The 21,730-nt window shown below is 41.5% G+C and overlaps 3 protein-coding genes across 22 annotated transcripts in view; 2 read left to right on the plus strand and 1 right to left on the minus strand.

Annotated features, from left to right (window-relative positions):
- Positions 1-21,730, minus strand: part of RNF187 (ring finger protein 187) — an 87,818-nt gene that overhangs the window by 52,902 nt on the left and 13,186 nt on the right. The window lies entirely within an intron of this gene.
- The window catches only part of H2AC25 (H2A clustered histone 25), a 29,333-nt gene that overhangs the window by 4,873 nt on the left and 2,730 nt on the right, over positions 1-21,730 (plus strand). The window lies entirely within an intron of this gene.
- H3-4 (H3.4 histone, cluster member) lies at positions 528-6,835 on the plus strand. Its single transcript, XM_081497878.1, has one exon. It carries the CDS (start codon positions 3,455-3,457, stop codon positions 4,154-4,156), a length of 702 nt encoding a protein of 233 aa, XP_081354004.1. The 5' UTR covers positions 528-3,454; the 3' UTR covers positions 4,157-6,835.

Here is a 21,730-nt window from a genome sequence, read left to right on the forward strand (position 1 = left end):
AGAAAACAATATTCTAGGACTGTGGGATAATTACAAAAGCTGTAGCATATGTGTAATTAGAATAGCAGAAAGAGAAGTGAGGAGAATAATGGTTGAGGATTTTCCAAAATGATGGAGACTAAACCACAGATCCAGGAGGTTCAGAGAACACCAAAAAAAAAAAAAAATTACGCTGAGGCACATTACATTCAATTGCTGCTGCTGCTGCTGCTAAGTCGCTTCAGTTGTGTCTGACTCTGTGCGACCCCACAGACAGCAGCCCACCAGGCTCCGCCGTCCCTGGGATTCTCCAGGCAAGAATACTGGAGTCGGTTGCCATTTCCTTCTCCAGTGCAGGAAAGGGAAAAGTGAAAGTGAAGTTGCTCAGTTGTGTCCGACTCTTAGCGACCCCATGGACTGCAGCCCACCAGGCTCCTCCGTCCATGGGATTTTCCAGGGAAGAGTACTGGAGTGGGGTGCCATTGCCTTCTCCGTTACATTCAATTACAGAAAATCAAAGATGAAAATAATCTTGAAAGAACCAGGGTGGGGGTGGGGCAACACTTTAACTACAAAGTTAAGACTTTTCATCAGAAATCACGAGAGAAAGTGTCGCATGTCGTATGTACAAGTTATTGTATTAAATTACTAACCTAGAAATTTGTATCCAACAAAAGTATTCATCAAAAGTGAAGGAGAAAATAAAAGACCCCAAATAGACAAAGCAATCTTGAAAAAGAAGACTGGAGCTGGAGGAATCAACCTTCCTGACTTCAGATTATACTACAAAGCTACAGTCATTGAGACAGTATGGTATTGCTACAAAACTAAAAATGTAGACCCATGGAACAAGATAGAAAGCCCAGAGATAAACCCAAGCACATATGGGCATCTTATCTTTGACAAAGGAGGCAAGAATATACGATGGAGAAAAGACAACCTCTTCAATAAGTGGTGCTGGGAAAACTGGACAGCTATGTGTAAAACAAATGAAACTAGAACACTTTCTAACACCATACACAAAAATAAACTCAAAATTAAAGATTCAAATGTAAGGCCAGAAACTATAAAGCTCTTAGAGGAAAACTTTGACAGTATACTCTTTTTCATATATGACAGCAAGATTCTCTTTGACCCAGCTCAAAAAAATTATTTATGTCTCTATTCATAATAACTGATGACTGTTCAAATAGTAATGGCAACAATAGATTGGATGATAATGACAGTAATGTTAATAAGGGATGGAAGGGAGGAAATGGTAATATTCTGTTAATTCCTATTTATAAGTTACCTGCACTAATCCATGAAATGGAATAGTGTCATTTGAAAGTGGACTGAGATTGGCAATAAACCTATATTTCAAACTGTAGGAAAATCACCTTAAAATTGGTGTGCTAAATAGAGGATAGGCTATGGAATCATATCACCGTATAGCCATGATGGAGATCTCTAAATATCTTTAATGTTCATAACTACTTTGAAATGACAGTAGTTGTAAGTCTTCCCCAATTAGAAGCTGTTTAATCATTGATAAAGATACACATTTGTATTTTGATGGTTTGTATATCTTTTGGTAACTTCAATATAATTGATTCTTTGTATTTTTAAAAATTTTTACACATTTAAAAATATTGAGGCATTCCACGTTATGCATTAAAAATATTTTTAAATAGTCTGAGCTTTACCAAACTACCATCATCCATCCATCCATCATCATTCCCTTTAACCCTGGGAACATGCAGATTCTGACACTGCCTACGCTGAATGAGTGATGGCTTTGAAGAGATTAACCAATGTGTCCCAGTCAGATGAAGTCTGTCCCTGGTCAGACCGACATTGTGCACACCAGGGCTTGCTTAGGATGGTCCCTCTGGTCCTTCTGCCTCTCTCCTAGCCAACCATACCTGACCTGAAGAGTGTGGCAGGACTTTGTGCAACAATCACTGTCAAATGAAAAGCAAATCCAGATTTTGTAAGCAGAGATTTTCATTTGAAAAGATGATTGCAAGGGAGGGGAAAGGGCTATTGCAATAGGAAAGGAAAATTCTTTCTTCTCATCTTAGTTCTTAGCTGGGGCTCTGTTAACAGAAGATGAATTAATAAGAGAAAAGCATGAAAGTTCTATCATGACTCAAGAGCCCTCATAAGGAAATGAATACCCACAGACAAAACCTAAATGCTTTTGTGTTAGATGGAACAAAGAAAGGCAATTATGGAAAAATAACTAAAATATACCTTGGAGGCTACAAGAAGACAGGAATTATCTTAATGTCAGTTTGTGCAGGATCTTCTTTGGTGTTAATATTTCATCCTTGATGACAAGACTGTTTCTTCTTGCATAGGGCAGTCATCTTTCACGGGGGAGTTTTAACTCCCGTTTTCAGTAAGAAAGAGGAGACATCAGAATACTCTCGCATCAGCTGTTTTTCAAGTGTCTAGTTTAAAAACAACCCTTCCACTCAAATAGCATAGTATTTGGGGATGGCACATTCTGGCGCCCTTCAGCTATGTCCTTAAGGTCTGTAAGCCTCTCACAGGTTTAGGTAGTGAAGGATTTTCTTTTATACTGAGAAGTGAGCAAGACTAGGAAGAATCAGGTATGAGGAAGTAGAAGGCAAGGGCAGTCGATGGGACAGTAGGTCAGGGAAGGCTTCTCCCTGAGCCCAGCCAGTTCCCAGGTCAGGGCCCAGATATAGGATAGTGAGCCAAAGCCGAGCAGACAACCATCTTGTTCAGAACTGTCAGGCTGGCTTATTTCTCTCAGCAGGTTCTCAACATAAGAGATTTGAAACACCAAATTAACTGCAGCTCAAGCACACAGGATTATCTCAGCTTTCCTCTGGTATAGCAAGAGTTCGAAACAGCAGACTAGTTATGGCCCAGTAAGAACGCAAGCAAGTTAAACATTGAAAATACAACAGATAATACACCCTCAAGAGAAAATGGAGGACCAACTCTGGAAAAGATGACAGCTGACTTGGTTTTTCCTTTATATATTTGCTGACTCCTCCTTTTGGTTCAGCTTTATGCAAAATAGGGCTTCTACCTACCACCAATCAGGGAAAGGAATGCAAATAGCATGTGTCCAAGGCCAATGAGGGAAGAGGGTATGTCTTGGGGCAGTTTCCTGCCGGAAGTCTTCCCTTAGGTCCTCTACTTCCTTTTTCTTCTTTAAGCTTCTCCCACTCCCCACCTCCACCCCACCCCACCCCACCCCCACCTCCCCAACCCCATCTTGAGTGTCATCAGAGTCACTTGGCGAAGATGGTTCACTGCAGGGCACAACGATTGAAGGAATTCCTTTAACCATCAAGAAAATTCAAAATGTCACCACCTACAGGCCAAATGCAGAGTGTAAGCTTCTAGAATTTTCTTCCCTCAGCCCATAGGGGAGGAAGAGAATGCTGAGGAAAAACAAGGGAGCTGTACAGGGAGATGCAGCACGCACAGTGATGCCCACCTGAACCAAGACCTGATGCCTACCCCCATCCAACCCAGACCCAGTTGGTCTTCGAGCAACCCTGCGAGCTCCAAGATGCCGGCCTGTGAGGCCAAACCCTCGCATCGCGAAAATAAGGGGCAGGCGCCCATGCAGTCTGCCTCCATGGGCCAATCAGAACTTAGCCTGCCCTCACGCCACCCAGCAACTGGCCAATGGGAAGGCTACACCCTCTATAAAAGAGGGCAGGCTTTGCGCTTATGCTTTTTGGCGAACGACAGAGGAAACTGGAGCTTCTCTTGTTTAGGCAGAAGAAGCGGCAGCGGCATGGCCCGAACGAAGCAGACTGCCCGCAAATCCACCGGCGGCAAAGCGCCTCGTAAGCAGCTAGCTACCCAAGTTGCTCGCAAGAGCGCTCCAGCCACCGGTGGCGTGAAGAAGCCACATCGCTATCGGCCTGGAACCGTAGCCCTTGGCGAGATCCGCCGCTACCAGAAGTCTACCGAACTTCTGATTCGGAAGCTGCCGTTTCAGCGTTTGGTGCGGGAAATTGCACAGGATTTCAAAACCGATCTGTGCTTCCAGAGTTCCACCGTGATGGCACTGCAGGAGGCATCCGAGGCGTATCTAGTCAGTTTCTTTGAAGACACCAATCTGTGTGCCATCCATGCTAAGCGTGTCACCATCATGCCTAAGGATATTCAGCTGGCACGGCTAATTCGTGGAGAACGTGCCTAGATTCTTTTGCCCACATAGCTGCCAATCTTTGACCCCAAAGGCTTTTTTCAGAGCCACTAGCTGTTCACAAAAAGTGCTGCACACAGACGAGTTAGCCCGTTTTGAGTTACTTAGTGGACTGATTGATGAAGCGTCCATACGGCTTTTTACTGTGTGTATGTGTTAGTCGCTCAGTCGTGTCTTACTCTTGACAATGCCAGGCTCTTCTGTCCATGGAATTCTCCAGGCAAGAATACTGGAGTGGGTTGCCATTTTTTCCGGGGGATCTTACTGACACTGGGATCGAACCCAGGTCCCCTGCAGTGCAGGGAGACTGGTGGGATGACATCACGGAGTCAATGAATATGAGTTTGAGCAGGCTCTGGGAGTTGATGGACAAGAAAGCCTGGCATGCTACAGACCATAGCGTTGCAGAGTCGGACACGACTTGAGCAACTGAACTAAACCTCCGGAGGAACAGCTGGTAACTTGGCAGCACGTGGTAATGAGCTTTCCATCCCCACTGAGTGAACTTCCTGAGGAAACACAGGGTGGTTAACCATACTTTTAGTAGTGGAGCTTTGTAGAGATGATGGGAGCATGGACTTTAGGGGAAAAAGTCAGAATTTTCTCTTTCATTGGTGGTATTTAGAAGTTTCTCCACAGAGGCTTTATTAAGTTGAATAAAAGCATACTGGATTTGCTGGTCAGGCAAAGGGGATAAAATCCATTCCCTACTCTCCTTGTTTGGGCTACACTTTGGGGATGTGTACAGTTGAAATGATGATGCCTGTATGTAGCTATCTCCTAGAGCAAGAGTAATACCTCATTGGTCCTCAAAGTCCACCACTGGGTGGGAGGGAGAGAAGTAACCAACGTTGATTTTTACTTAGTAGATTTCTGGCTTAATTATAAAAAGTTAAAGGCTATAAACAGATAAGCGATGCGTACTTGGGTCCCAAATGCAGGATCTTCTGCTCCCATGGAGTTGTGCACCACCCTCCAGGCATGTGTATGAGTTCTTGCTAACCAACCTGGAAACTCCAGTCCTACAGGGATTGTCATGGAAGCCTCATTACACAGGCACAGTTGATTGAGTCATTGGTTATCGGTGAATGAACACAACCTCCAGCTGCTGTCCCCTTCCTGGAGATGGGCTTGAAACTTTCAAACCTCTAATCACAGCATTCATTCCTTGTGGACATAATGTGCAGTATGTCACCACCAAAGGCGTGGTGATAAACTTCGAACAGGCCTGGTCTGTGTATCTCAGAAAAGCTTCAATTCCAGATGTTGTCTGCATCATTCCAGGGACTCGTAATTTCAGGTCACCAGATGACATGCAGATACAGTCTGGGTTTGCTGCTCTCTATGAATCCAGTTTATTCCTTGCAAGATAAATACTTCACAAAGCACAGAAAAGGCAGATTGCAGACTTGGGGTTATTTAAAAGGAGATAAGTATTGCAAGTTCAGTTCAGTTCAGTCGCTCAGTCGTGTCCGACTCTTTGCGACCCCATGAATCTCAGCACGCCAGGCCTCTCTGTCCATCACCAACTCCCGGAGTCTACCCAAACCCATGTCCATCGAGTCAGTGATGCCATCCAACCATCTCATACTTTGTCGTCCCCTTCTCCTCCTGCCCCCAATCCTACCAAGCATTAGGGTCTTTTCTAATGAGTCAACTCTTCACATGAGGTGGCCAAAGTATTGGAGTTTCAGCTTCAACATCAGTCCTTCCAATGAACACCCAGGATTGATCTCCTTTAGGATGGATTGATTGGATCTCCTTGCAGTCCAAGGGACTCTCAAGAGTCTTCTCCAACACCACAGTTCAAAAGCATCAATTCTTCGGCGCTCAACTTTCTTCACTGTCCAACTCTCACATCCATACATGACCACTGGAAAAACCATAGCCTTGACTAGAAGGACTTTTATTGGCAAAGTAATGTCTCTGCTTTTCAATGTGCTATCTAGGTTGGCCATAACCTTGCAAGTTAGCACCAACTTTCTTTGTCTTTCATCTCCCAACTCTGCTATTTTGGTGCCTGTTGTTTTATTTTGATTTTTTTTTAATCCCATGACAATAAAAGCTGTGACCAATAATTCCAGGTTAGTGCTAGGGATTATCGAAACAGCAGGACCCTATGGTACTTGCCCACCAACCCCCCTCCCCACAACCCCATGTCGTTTACTTGCCTTTTGTCTATAGAAAACTGTAGTCAAATAAGTTTGAGAAGTGGGAAATGTGGAAACAAATGAAAACAATCCAAGGAGACCAAATAATGACAATGTAGTAAGTATAGTCAAGAACTTTAGTTCTTTCTCAAGGGCTATAGGTAATATTCTGAGCCATATCCTGTGAGCTGCCTTATAGATACTAGGATGAAAAATTAATTACATGATGACAAGACTATACCCATGACACAAGCTGCCGCAATTCCAAGAACTGGCCTCGAAGAAATTGGAAAAAATGGATCCTGGCTCTGAAGATTAACTGTACCTAAAATTACCAAGATGACGCTGGGCAGACCACCAGTGACCAATTTAAAGATAACTGTCAGAATTGACTGCTATTTCTATAGCTGGCCCCCACTTTTGTCTAAAATAAAGCTCCTGCCTCACTAGTTTCCACAACATCTGCTCTCCCCCAACCCTAGTTGCCAGCATCTGAAATAAAGCAAATTTTCCTTTCCACCAATCAGGCCTGCTTATTGGCTTTTCAGTAAAGAGTAGCCTGCATTCGGTAATACTCTAATATTATGATGTCATTGTTCATAAGGACCTGCCTGATCAGGGCCCTGATAAGGGTATAAATGTGCCATGATTTTAAACCAGTGTAAGTTGGGGTTTGCAACCAAGAATGCTAAGAAATAGAACCCTGCCCTTAGGGTGACATATCATGAATAAATTGGTTTACTCTAATAATTCACAACTGCAGAAAATATACCCCACAAGAGACTGACCCAGACTTGCCTGTCAGTGTCCAGGAGTCTCTGGTAGAGGTGTGGGTCGACAGAAGCCTGCTACAGTGTCAGGGGCACTTGAGTACAACAATGTGTGCACAAGACATTTGAAGAAGATCATCATTATCTTCATTACCCCTACCAAGTTTGGTCTCAGGTCAAACAACAGGGAGGGAGTACAGCCCCGCCCATCAACAGAAAGTTGGATTAAAGACTTACTGAACATGGCCCCGCCCATCAGAACAAGACCCAGTTTCCCCCAGAGTCAGTTTCTGCCATTAGGAAGCTTCCATAAACCTCTTCTCCTTATCTGTGAGAGGGCAGGCAGAATGAAAACCACAATCACAGAAAACTACTCAAACTGATCACATGGACCACAGCCTTGTCAACTCAATGAAACTATGAGCCAAGCCATGTAGGGCCACCCAAGATGGACGGGTGATAGTGAAGAGTTCTAACAAAATGTGGTCCACTGGAGAAGGAAATGGCAAACCACTTCAGCATTCTTGCCTTGAGAACCCCATGAACAGTATGAAAGGCAAAAAGATATGACACTGAAAGATGAACTCCCCAGGTCGGTAGGTGCCCAATATGCTACTGGAGAAGAGTAGAGAAATAACTCCAGAAAGAATGAAGTGACAGAGCCAAAGTGAAAACACCACCAAGTTGTGGATGTGACTGGTGATGGGAGTAAAGTCCAATGCTGTAAGGAACAATAGTAGCCTGGAATGTTAGGTCCACGAATCAAGGTAAATTGAAAGTGGTCAAACAGGAGATGGCAAGAGTGAATATCAACATTTTAGGAATCCATGAAATAAAATGGGCTGGAATGGGTGAATTTAATTCCGATGACCATTATATCTACTACTGTGGGCAAGAATCCCTTAGGAGAAATGGAGTAGCCATCATAGTCAACAAAAGAGTTCAAAATGCAGTTCTTGTGTGCAATCTCAAAAATGAGAGAATGATCTCAGTTCACTTCCAAGGCAAACCATTCAGTGTCACAGTAATCCAATTCTATGCTCTAACCACTAATGCTGAAGAAGCTGAAGTTGAACGGTTCTATGAAGACGTACAAAACCTTCTAGAATTAACACCCAAAAAAGATGTCCTTTTCATTATAGGAAACTGGAATGCAAAAGTAGGAAGTCAAGAAACACCTGGAGTAACAGGCAAATTTGGCCTTGGAGTACAGAATGAAGCAGAGCAAAGGCTAATAGAGTTCTGCGAAGAGAACGCACTGGTCATAGTAAACACCCTCTTCCAACAACACAAGAGAAGACTCTACACATGAACATCACCAGATGGTCAATATTGAAATCAGATTGATTATATTCTTTGCAGCCAAAGATGGAGAAGCTCTATACAGTCAGGAAAAACAAGACTGGGAGCTGACTGTGGCTCAGATCATGAACTCCTTATTGCAAAATTCAGACTTAAACTGAAGAAAGTAGGAGAAGCCACTAGACCATTCAGGTATAACCTAAATCAAATCCCTTACAGTTATACAGTGAAAGTGACAAATAGATTCAAGGAATTAGATCTGATAGTGTGCCTGAAGAACTATGGATGGAGGTCGTGACATTGTACAAAAGGCAGTGATCAAGACTATCCCCAAGAAAAAGAAATGCAAAAAGGTAAAATGGTTGTCTGAGGAGGCCTTAAAAATAGCCGAGAAAAGAAGAGAAGCTAAAGACAAAGGAGGAAAGGAAAGCTATACCCATCTGAATGCAGAGTTCCAAAGAATAGCAGGGAGAGATAGTCTTCCTCAGTGATCAGTGCAAAGAAATAGAGGAAAATAATAGAATGGGAAGGACTAGAGATCTCTTCAAGAAAATTAGAGATACCAAGGGAATATTTCATGCATGGATGAGCACAATAAAGGACAGAAATGGTATGGATGAACCTAACAGAAGGAGAAGATATTAAGAAGAGGTGGCAAGAATACACAGAAGAATTGTACAAGAAAGATCTTCATGACCCAGATAACCACGATAATGTGATCACTAACCTAGACCCAGACACCCTGAAATGCGAAGTCAAGTGGGCCTTAGGAAACATCACTATAAACAAAGCTAGTGGAGGTGATGGAATTCCAGTTGAGCTATTTCAAATCCTAAAAGATAATGCTGTGAAAGTGCTGCACTTAATATGCCAGCAAATTTGGAAAACTCAGCAGTGGCCACAGGACTGGAAAAGGTCAGTTTTCATTCCAATTCCAAGGAAAAGCAATACCAAAAAATGTTCAAACTACTGCACAATTGCACTCATCTCAATGCTAGCAAAGTAATGCTCAAAATTCTCCAAGCCAGGCTTTAACAGTACATGAATCATGAACTTCCAGATGTTCAAGCTGGATTTAGAAAAGGCAGAGGAACCAGAGATCAAATTGCCAACATCTGCTGGATCATTGAAAAAGCAGAAAAACATCTTGTTCCAGAAACACATCTATTTCTGCTTTATTGACTACGCCAAAGTCTTTGACTTTGTGGAGCACAACAAACTGTGGAAAATTCTTAAAGAGATGGGAATACCAGACCACCTTACCTGCCTCCTGAGAAATCTGTATGCAGGTCAAGAAGGAACAGTTAGAACTGGACATGAAACAACAGACTGGTTCCAAATAGGGAAAGGATTATGTCAAGGCTGTATTTTGTCATCTGCTTATTTAACTTATATGCAGAATACATCATGCAAAATGCAGGGCTGGATGAAGCACAAGCTGGAATCAAGATTGCCGGGAGAAATGTCTCCCAGCATATTATAATCTCAGATACACATATGACATCACCCTTATGGCAGAAAGCAAAGAAGAACTAAAGAGCCTCTTGATGAAAGTGAAAGAGGAGAGTGAAAAAGTTGGCTTAAAACTCAGTATTCAGAACACTAAGATCATGTCATCTGGCCCCATCACCTCATGGCAAATAGATGGGGAAACAATGGAAACAGAGATTTTATTTGGGGGGGCTCCAAAATCACTGCAGATTAAGACACTCGCTCCTTGGAAGAAAAGCTATGACCAACCTAAGCAGCATATTAAAAAGCAGAGACATATTTTGCCAGCAAAGGTCTGTCTAGTCAAAACTATGGTTTTTCCAGCAGTCATGTGAGAGTTGGACCATAAAGAAAGCTGAGTACTGAAGAATTGATGCTTTTGAACTGTGGGGCTGGAGAAGACTCCTGAGAGTCCCTTGGACTGCAAGGAGATCCAACAAGTCCATCCTAAAGGAAATCAGTCCTGAATATTCATTGAAAGGACTGATACTTAAGCTGAAACTCAAATACTTTGGCCACCTGATGCAACGAACTGACTCATTAGAAAAGACCCTGATTCTGGGAAAGATTGAAGGCAGGAGGAGAAGGGGACGACAGGAGATGAGATGGTTGTATGGCATCAGCGACTTGATGGACATGAGTTTGAGCCACCTTCAGGAGTTGGTGATGGACAGGAAAGCCTGGTGTTCTGCAGTCCATGGGGTCGCAAAGAGTTAGACACAACTGAGCAACTGAACTGTACTAAACTGAAGAATGCTATGATCTTGAGATTGCCCTTGGTACAACATAGGCAGTCATTACATCTTTAAACTTTATCCTAAACTTTATCCTTAAACTATTTGTTCCTTCAACTTTATCTTAAACTATATGTTCACTTTATCCAGGGTGTGCAGGCATGAAGATCTTTGTTTTCATTCAGTTCCGTTCAGTCGCTCAGTCGTGTCCGACTCTTTGCGACCCCATGAATTGCAGCACGCCAGGCATCTCTGTCCATCACCAACTCCCGGAGTCTACCCAAAAGCATGTTCATCGAGTCGGTGATGCCATCCAACCATCTCATCCTCTGCCGTCCCCTTCTCCTCCCGCCCCCAATCCTACCCAGCATTAGGGTCTTTTCCAATGAGTCAACCCTTCTCATGAGGTGGCCAAAGTATTGGAGTTTCAGCTTCAACATCAGACCTTCCAATGAACACCCAGGATTGATCTCCTTTAGGATGGATTGATTGGATCTCCTTGCAGTCCAGGGGACTCTCAAGAGTCTTCTCCAACACCACAGTTCAAAAGCATCAATTCTGCGGCACTCAGCTTTCTTCACTGTCCAACTCTCACATCCATACATGACCACTGGAAAAACCATAGCCTTGACTAGACGGACTTTTGTTGGCAAAGTAATGTCTCTGCTTTTAAATATGCTATCTAGGTTGGCCATAATCTTCCTTCCAAGGAGTAAGCATCTTTTAATTTCATGGCTGCAGTCACCATCAGCAGTGATTCTGGAGCCCCAAAAAATAAAGTCTGACACTGTTTCCACTGTTTCCCCATCTATTTCCCATGGAGTGATGGGACCAGATGCCATGATCTTAGTTTTCTGAACGTTGAGCTTTAAGCCAACTTTTTCACTCTCCTCTTTCACCTTCATCAAGAGACTCTTTAGTTCTTCTTCACTTTCTGCCATAAGGGTGGTGTCATCCGCATATCTGAGGTTATTGATATTTCTCCCGGCAATCTTGATTCCAGCTTGTGTTTCTTCCAGCCCAGCGTTTCTCATGATGTACTCTGCATATAAGTTAAATAAGCAGGGTGACAATATACAGCCTTGACGTACTCCTTTTCCTATTTGGAACCAGTCTGTTGTTCCATGTCCAGTTCTAACTGTTGCTTCCTGACCTGCATACAGGTTTCTCAAGAGACAGGTCAGATGGTCTGGTATTCCCATCTCTTTCAGAATTTTCCACAGTTTATTGGTTTATTTTCTCTTAAATCATCCAGTGCAGAGTTGTACCCAAAATTTGTATTTAACTATTGTTACTGACATACATACTAGCCTTCATATTGATCATCATTGTGACTGGCCTGGGAAGCCTCTTCTTGATGAGCGTAGCCAGGCATGCTGCAGTCCATGGGGTCATAACAAGTTGGACATGACTGAGCGATGGAACTGAACTGAACAGAAAATAAAGGACTTAATTGCATCTCAATTTTAGTACAGCAAGCCTTGGTGGCCATTGTGTAGAGGACCTCATTAAAAAAGAGGGCAGTGATGGTGCTAAGAGTCCACTCTGACTACATGCACACGTGTACCTGTTGGAGTATAGCTGAGTACTATTCCATTGTATGTATGTATTACATCTTCTTTATTCATTCCTCTGTTGATGGATATTTATGTTACTGCCATGCGCTGGCTGCTGTAAATAGTGCTGCAATGAACATTTGGGTTGCATGTATTTTTTTGAATTCTGGTTTTCTCTGCATAAATGTGGTAGTTTTATTTTAGTTTTTTAAGGAACCTCCAGACTATTCTCCATAGTAGCTGTATCCCAACAGTGTAAGAGGGTTCCCTTCTCACTACACTCTCGCCAACATTTATTGTTTGTAGATTTTTTTTGATTATGCGATTCTGACCATGTGAGTTGATACCTTATGTTGTTGTTCAGTCACTAAGTCGTGTTGGTCTCTACAACTGTATGCACTGCAGCATGCCAGGCTTCCCTGTCCTGCACTATCTCCTGGAGTTTGCTCAAATTCATGTCAATTGAATCAGTGATGCTATCCAACCATCTCATCCTCTGCTGCCCTCTTCTCTTTTTAACTTCAATCTTTCACATCGGGGTCTTTTCTAATGAGTCAGCTCTTCAGTCAGGTGGCCAAAGTATTGGAGCTTCAGCATCAGGCCTTCCATGAATATTCAGGATTGACTTCCTTTATGATTGACTGGTTTTATCTCCTGCTGTCCAAGGGACTCTCGAGTCTTCTCCACGACCATAATTTGAAAGCATCAGTTCTTCAGCCCTTAGCCTGCCTTATGGTCCAACTCTCAAATCCATACATGACTACTAGAAAAACCATAGCTTTGACTATATGGACCTTTGTTGGCAAAGTGATGTCTCTGCTTTCTAATACACTGTCCAGATTTGTCATGGCTTTCCTTCCAAGGAGCAAGGGTCTTTTTAATTTCATGGCTACAGTCACCATTTGTGGTGATTTTGGGGCCCAAGAAAAGAAAGTCTGTCATTGTTTGCAATTTTTCTCCTTTTATTTTCCACAAAGTGATGGGACAAGATGCTATGATCTTTGTTTTTGAATGCTGAGGTTTAAGCCAGCTTTTTCACTCTCCTCTTTCGCTCTCATCAAGAGGCTCTTTAGTTCCTCTTCACCTTCTGCCATCAGAGTAGTCTCATTTGCATATCTGAGGTTGTTGACATTTCTCCCAGCAATTCTGATTTCAGCTTGTAATTCATCTAGGACACCATTATGCATAATGTACTCGGCATATAAGTTAAATAAGCAGGGTGACAATATACAGCCTTATTATACTTCTTTCCCGATTTTGAACCAGTCAGTTGTTCCATGTCCAGTTCTAACTGTTGCTTCTTTACCTATATACAGGCTTCTCAGGAGACAAGTAAGGTGGTCTGGTATTCCCATCTCATTAAGAATTTTCCAGGTTTGTTTTGTATGTGTGTGATCTTCACAGTGAAAGCATTTAGCGTAGTCAATGAAGGAGAAGTAGATGATTTTCTGGAATTCCATTGCTTTCTCTATGATCCAATGAATATTGGCAGTTTTATCTCTGGTTCCTCTCCCTCTTCAAAACCCAGCTTGTACGTCTGGAACTTCTTGGTTCAAGTATTGCTGAACCTTACCTTGAAGGATTTTGAGCATAACCTTGCTAGCATGCGAAATGAGCACAATTTCATGGTAATTTGAACATTCTTTGGCATTGTCTGTCTTTGGGATTGGAATGAAAACTAACCTTTTCCAGTCCTGTGGCCACTGCTGAGTTTTCCAAATTTGCTGACATATGGTGTGTGGCAGTTTAACAGCATCTATCTTTTAGGATTTTAAATAGCTCAGCTGGAATTCCATTACCTTCACTAGCTTTGTTCATAGTAATTCTTCCTAAGGCCTACTTGACTTCGCACTCCAGGATGTCTGGCTCTACGTGAGTGACCCCACCATCATGGTTATTAAGACTTTTTATATATAGTTCTTCCGTGTATTCTTACCACCTCTTAATATTTCCTGCTTCTGTTAGGTCCTTAAAATTTCTGTCCTTTATTGTGTTCATCCTTGCTTGATATATTCCCTTGCTATCTTCAATTTTCTTGAAGAGATTTTCTAGTCTTTGCCATTCTATTGTTTTTCTCTATTTCTTTGCATTGTTTACTTAAGAAGGCTTTCTTTTTTTCAATTTTTTTAAATTAAATTTATTTATTTTAGTTGGGGGCTAATTACTTTACAATATTGTAGTGGTTTTTGCCATACATTGACATGAATCAGCCATGGGTTTACCTGTGTTCCCCATCCTGAACCCCCCTCCCACCTCCCTCCCCATCCCATCCCTCTGGGTCATCCCATTGCCCCAGCCCTGAGCATTTGTCTCATGCATCGAACCTGGAATGGTGTTCTGTTTCACATATGATAATATACATGTTTCAATGCTATTCTCTCAGAACGTCCCACCCTCACCTTCTCCCTCAGAGTCCATAAGACTGTTCTATGCATCTGTGTCTCTTATTCTGTCTTGCATATAGGGTTATCGTTACCATCTTTCAAATTCCATATATATGCATTAGTATACTGTATTGGTATTTTTCTTTCTGGCTTACTTCACTCTGTATAATGGGCTCCAGTTTCATCCATCTCGATAGAACTGATTCAAATGTATTCTTTTTAATGGCTGAGTAATATTCCATTGTGTGTATGTACCACAGCTTCCTTTTCCATTCATCTGCTGGCGGACATCTAGGTTGCTTCCATGTCCTGGCTATTATAAACAGTGCTGCGATGAACATTGGGGTACACGTGTCTCTTTCAATTCTGGTTTCCTCAGTGTGTATGCCCAGCAGTGGGATTGCTGGGTCATATGGCAGTTCTATTCCCGGTTTTTTAAGGAATCTCCACACTGTTCTCCATAGTGGCTGTACTAGTTTGCATTCCCACCAAGAGTGTAAGAGGGTTCCCTTTTCTCCACACCCTCTCCAGCATTTATTTCTTGTAGACTTTTGGATAGCAGCCATTCTGGCTGGCGTGAAATGGTACCTCATTGTGGTTTTGATTTGCATTTCTCTAATAATGAGTGATGTTGAGCATCTTTTCATGTGTTTGTTAGCCATCTGTATGTCTTCTTTGGAGAAATGTCTGTTTAGTTCTTTGGCCCATTTTTTGATTGGGTCTTTTATTTTTCTGGAATTCAGCTGCAGGAGTTGCTTGTATATTTTTGAGATTAATTGTTTGTCTGTTGCTTCGTTTGCTATTATTTTCTCCCATTCTGAAGGCTGTCTTTTCACCTTGCTTATAGTTTCCTTTGTTGTGCAAAAGCTTTTAATTTTAACTGGGTCCCATTTGTTTATTTTTGCTTTTATTTCCAATATTCTGGGAGGTGGGTCATGGAGGATCCTGCTGTGATTTATGTCGGAGAGTGTCTTGCCTGTGTTTTCCTCTAGGAGTTTTATAGTTTCTGGTCTTACGTTTAGATCTTTAATCCATAAAACACTGATGAAAGACATCAAAGAGGACACAAACAGATGGAGAAATATACCGTGTTCATGGATTGGAAGAATTAATATAGTGAAAATGAGTATACTACCCAAAGCAATCTATAGATTCAATGCAATCCCTATCAAGCTACCAATGGTATTTTTCACAGAACTAGAACAAATCATTTCGCAATTTGTATGGAAATATAAGAAACCTCAAATAGCCAAAGCAATCTTGAGAAAGAAGAATGGAACTGGAGGAATCAACCTACCTGACTTCAGGCTCTATTACAAAGCCACAGTCATCAAGACAGTATGGTACTGGCACAAAGATAGAAATACAGATCAATGGAACAAAATAGAAAGCCCAGAGATAAATCCACGCACCTATGGACACCTTATCTTTGACAAAGGAGGCAAGAATATACAATGGAGAAAAGACAATCTCTTTAACAAGTGGTGCTGGGAAAACTGGTCAACCACTTGTAAAGAATGAAACTGGAACACTTTCTAACACCATATGCAAAAGAAGGCTTTCTTATCTCTCCTTGCTATTCTCTGGAACTCTGTATTCAGTGGAGTATATCTTTCCCTTTCTCCTTTGCCTTTCACCTCTCTTCTTAGTTATTTGTAAAGCCTCCTGAGACAAGCATTTTGCCTTCTTGCATTTCTTTTTCTTTGGGATGGTTTTGGTCAATGCCTACTGTACAGTGTCACGAACCTCCATCCATATTTCTTCAGGCACTCTGTCTACCAGATATAATCCTTTGAATCTATTTGTCACTTCCACTGTATAATCATAAGGGATTTTATTTAGGTCATACCTGAATGGCCTAGTAGCTCACCTACTTTCTTCAATTTAAGCCTCATCTTTGCAATAAGGAGCTCATGATGTGAGCCACAGTAATCTCCAGGTCTTGTTTTTGCTAACTGTATAGAGCTTCTCCATCATTGGCTGCAAAGAATATAATCAACCTGATTTTGGTATCGATACCTCAAGTAATTTTTTAATAAATTTATTTATTTTGGGTGCATTGGTTCTTCATGGCTGCACGGGTTTTTCTCTAGTTTGTGGCCAGAGAGGCCTACTCTCTAGTTGCTTCTCATTTCACTTTTGTCCTGCTGCAGAGCACAGGCTTAAGGGCACGTGGGCTTCAGTAGTTGCAGCTCCCAGGATGTAGAGCACAGGCTCAATAGTGTGGTGCAGAGGCTTAGTTGCCTGTGGGATCCTCCCAGAACAGGGATTGAACTCATGCCACATGCATTGGCAGGCAGATTCTTTGCCACTGAGCCACCAGGGAAGCCCCTCGTGGAGTTTTGATTTGCATTTCTCTAATAATGAGAGATGTTGAGCATCTTTTCATGTGTTTGTTATCCATCTATGTCTTCTTTGGAGAAATGTTTGTTTAGTTCTTCCTTTGTATTTTTTAATTCTTCTTTTTTTTTTTTTTTACCCTGATACTGAAATGCATGAGCTGCTTGTATATTTTGGAGATTAATCCTTTGTCAGTTGCTTCATTTGCAATTTTTTCTCCCATTTGAGAGTTGTCTTTTCATCTTTTTCATGGTTTTCTTTGCTATGTAAAAGCTTTTACGTTTAATTAGATCACAATTGCTTATTTTCATTACTCTAGGAAGTGGGTCAAAAAAGATATTGCTGTAATTTATGTCAAAGAGTGTTCTATGTTTTCCTTTAAAAGTTTTAGAGTGTCTGGCCTTATATTTATGTCTTTAATCCATTTTAAGTTTATTTTCGTGTATGCTATAAGGAAGTGTTCTAATTTAATTTACATGTGGCTGTCTAGTTTTCCCAGCACCACTTATTGAAGAGGCTGTCTTTTCTCCATTGTATATTCTCATCTAATGATCATAGACTAGGTGACAACAGTGCCTAGATACATAGATTAGGTGACACAGGTGTGTGGGTTTATCTCCAGGCTTTCTATCCTGTTCCATTGATTTATATTTCTATTTTTGTGCCCGTATCCTACTGTCTTGATTACTGTAGCTTTGTTTTATAGTCTGAAGTCTGGGAGCCTAATTCCTCTAGCTCAATTTTTCTTTCTCAAGATTGCTTTTTCTATTCAGAGTCTTTTGTGTTTCTATATAAGTTGTACAGATTTTTTTTTAATTCAAATTATCTGAAAAATGCCATTGATAATTTGATAGAGATTGCACTGAATATGTAGATTGCTTTGGGTAGTATAGTCATTTTCACAATATTGATTCTTTCATTCCAAGAACATGGAATATATCTCCATGTGTTTGTGTCATCTCTGATGTATTTCATCAGTATTTTATAGTTTTCTGAGTACAAGCCTTTTGCCTCTTTAGGTAGGTTTATTCCCAGGCATTTTATTCATTTTGTTGCAATGGTAATAGGAATTTTTTCCATAATTTTTCCTTCTGGTCTTTCATTGTTAGCATAAGAATGGCATCCCCAATGGCTCAGTAGATAAAGAATCAGCCTCCCAGTGCAGGAGACACAAGTTTGAACCCTGGGTCAGGAAGATTCTCTGGAAGAGGAAATGGCAACACACGCCAGTATGTTGTTGTTGTTCAGTAGTGTCCAACTCTTTGCCACCCCATGGACTGTAGCACGCCAGGCTTCCCTGTCTTTCACTATCTCCTGGAGTCTGCTCAAACTCATGTCCATTGAGTTGATGATGCCATCCAACCATCTCATCCACTGTCTTCCCCTTCTCCTGCCCTCAATCTTTCCCAGCATCTGGGTCTTTTCCAGTGAGTCAGCTCTTTGCATCAGCTGGCCAGAGGATTGAAGCTTCAGCTTCAGCATCAGTCTTTCCAATGAATATTCAGTGTTGATTTCCTTTAGGATTGACTGGTTTGATCTCCTTGCAGTCCAAGGGACTCTCAAGAGTCTTTTAGTACAAAGTTAGAAAGCATCAATTCTAAAGTGCTCAACCTTCTTTATGGTCCAATTATTACATCCATACATGACTACTGGAAAAACCATGGATTTGACTAGACAGATTTTGTCAGCAAAGTGATGATTCTGCTTTTTAGTATGGTGTCTAGGTTAGTCATAGCTTTACTTCCAAAGAGCAAGTGCATTTTAATTTTGTGGCTGAAGTCACCATTCACAGTGATTTTGGAGCCCAAGAAAGTAAAATCTATCATTGTTTCCATTTTTCCCCATCTATTTGCCCTAAAATGGTAGGACCGGATACCATGACCTTAGTTTTCTGAATGTTGAATTTTGAGTCAGTTTTTTCACTCTCCTCTTTCACTTTCATCAAGAGCCTCTTTAGTTCCTCTTTGCTTTCTGCCATTAGGGTGATGTCATCTGTACGTTTGAGGTTATTGATATTTCTCCTGGCTATCTTGATTCCAGCTTGTGCTTCATCCAGCCTGGCATTTTGCATGATGTACTCTGCATAGAAGTTAAATAAGCAGGATGACAATATACGGTCTTGATGTACTCCTTTCCCAATTTAGAACCAGTTTGTTGTTCCATTTGGTCCCATCACTTCATGGGAAATAGATGGGGAAACAGTGGAAACAGTGTCAGACTTTATTTTGGGGGGCTCCAAAATCACTGCAGATGGTGATTGCAGCCATGAAATTAAAAGACGCTTACTCCTTGGAAGGAAAGTTATGACCAGCCTAGACAGCATATTAGAAAGCAGAGACATTACTTTGCCAACAAAGGTCCGTCTAGTCAAGGCTATGGTTCTTCCAGTGGTCATGTATGGATGTGAGAGTTGGACAGTGAAGAAAGCTGAGCGCTGAAGAATTGATGCTTTTGAACTGTGGTGTTGGAGAAGACTCTTGAGAGTCCCTTGTGCTGCAAGGAGATCCAACCAGTCCATCCTAAAGGAGATCAGCCCTGGGTGTTCATTGGAAGGATTGATGTTGAAGCTGAAACTCCAATACTTTGGCCACTTCATGTGAAGAGTTGACTCACTGGAAAAGACCCTGATGCTGGGAAGGATTGGGGGCAGGAGGAGAAGGGGACGACAAAGGATGAGATGGCTGGATGGCATCACCGACTCGATGGACATGAGTTTGGGTGAACTCCAGGAGTTGGTGATGGACAGGGAGGCCTGGCGTGCTGCGATTCATGGGGTCACAAAGAATCGGACATGACTGAGCGACTCAACTGAACTGAACTGAACTAAAATGGACCGGAACGGGCAAATTTAATTCAGATGACCATTATATCTACTACTGTGGGCAAGAATCCCTTAGAAGAAATGGAGTAGCCCTCATAGTCAACAAAAGAGTCTGAAATGCAGTGCAATCTCAAAAACGACAGAATGATCTTGATTCATTTCCAAGGCAAACCATTCAATGTCATAGTAATCCAAGTCTATGCCCCAACCACTAATGCTGAAGTTGAACAGTTCTATGAAGACCTACAAGACCTTCTAGAACTAACACCTAAAAAGATGTCCTTTTTTTGCATAGGAATGTGAAATTAGGAAGTCAAGAGGTACCTGGCATAACAGGCAAGTTTGGCCTTGGAGTACAAATGAAGCAGGGCAAAGGCTAACTGAGTTTTGTCAAGAGAATGCACTGGTCGTAGCAAACACTCCAGTATTCTAGTCTAAAACCCCATAGATAGAGAAGCTTGGTGGGCTACAGTGTCACAAAGAATGCAAGAGATTTCTGTGCATTCATTCCAAACAAACAAAAGTTCAGGACCAGATGTGCATTAATTCTGTATCCTGTAATTTTACCAAATTCATTGATTAGCTCTAGTAGTTTTCTTAGGGCTTCCATGGTGGCTCAGATGGTAAAGAATCCACCTGCAGTGAGGTAGACCGGGCTTCGATCCCTGGATTGGGAGGATCCTCCAGAGGAGGGCATGGAAACCCACTCCAGTAGTCTTGCCTGGAGAATCCCCATGGACAGAGGAACCTGGCAGGCTGCAGTCCATGGGGTCACAAAGAGTTGGACACAACTGATCGACTAAGCACAGTAGTTTTCTGGTGGCATCTTTAGGATTTTCTGTGTATAGTATCATGTCATCTGCAAACAGTGACAATTTTACTTCTTTTCCATTTTAGATTCCTTTTATTTTTCTTCTCTGATTGCCATGACTAGGACTTCCAAAACTGTTAATATGTTGGATAAGAGTGGTGAGAATGGACATCCTTGTCTTTTTCCTGATCTAGGAGGAAATGCTTTCAGTTTTTCACCATTAAGAATGGTGTTTTTTGTTGGTTTATCAAATATGGCCTTTACTATGTTGAGATTTCTAGAGAGTTTTCATCACAAATGGGTATTGAATTTTGTCAAAAATTTTTTCTGCATCTATTGAGATGATCATACTTTTACTCTTCAATTTGTTAATTTGGCGTATCATGTTGATTGACTTGCATATATTGAAGAATTCTTGCATCCCTGGGAAAAATCTCACTTGATTGTGGTGTATGGTCCTTTTAATGTGTTGTTAGATTTTATTTGCTTGTATTTTGTTGAGAATTTTTATGTCTATGTTCATCAGTGATATTGGTCTATAATTTTCTTTTTTGATATATTTGTCTGGTTTTAGCATTAGGATGATGGCAACCTCATAGAATGAATTTAAGAGTGTTCCTGCCTCTGTATTTTTTGGGGAAGTGTTTGAGAACGATAGATGTTAGCTCTTCTCTAAATACTTGATACAATTCACTTGTGAAGCTATCTTTTGTTTGTTTGAAAGTTTTTTAATCACAGTTTCAATTTTATTACTTGTGATTGGTCTGTTCGTGATTTCTGTTTCTTTCTGGTTTAGTCTTGGAATGTTGTACTTTTCTAAGAATTTGTCCATTCCTTCCAGGTTGTCCATTTTATTGGCATATAGTTGCTTGTAAGAAATCTCATTCTTTTACAGAGCTGAGTAGATGCAACCCATTCGATACTTTAGATACATTTTGCAAGGGATAGTTAGGCTCATTTCCTCCAAGGATGTTGGAAAATGGGCATTATATTCATTAATGATTATTAAGAGGGTCCAAATATGCCACCCCAAACTATGCCACTTTGGCATATGGATTATTCTGAGCTGATGCCAACTGAGAATCAATAGATGTAGAAAGACACCTTCTCCGAGCTTCCCTTATCTAACTAAAAGAAGAAACTTCTGAGAAATTAGAACTGCCAGAAAGCCCCTCCCTGAGGGAATTTTATGGGCATGAAGAAGATGGA

The sequence above is a fragment of the Giraffa tippelskirchi genome, chromosome 6 (assembly GCF_054371585.1).
Source record: "Giraffa tippelskirchi isolate mGirTip1 chromosome 6, T2T-mGirTip1v1.2.pri, whole genome shotgun sequence".
Taxonomy (NCBI): Eukaryota; Metazoa; Chordata; class Mammalia; order Artiodactyla; family Giraffidae; genus Giraffa; species Giraffa tippelskirchi.

Coding starts and splice junctions, on each gene's coding strand:
- H3-4 (XM_081497878.1), top strand. CDS start 3,455: ATGCCTACCCCCATCCAACCCAGACCCAGTTGGTCTTCGAGCAACCCT.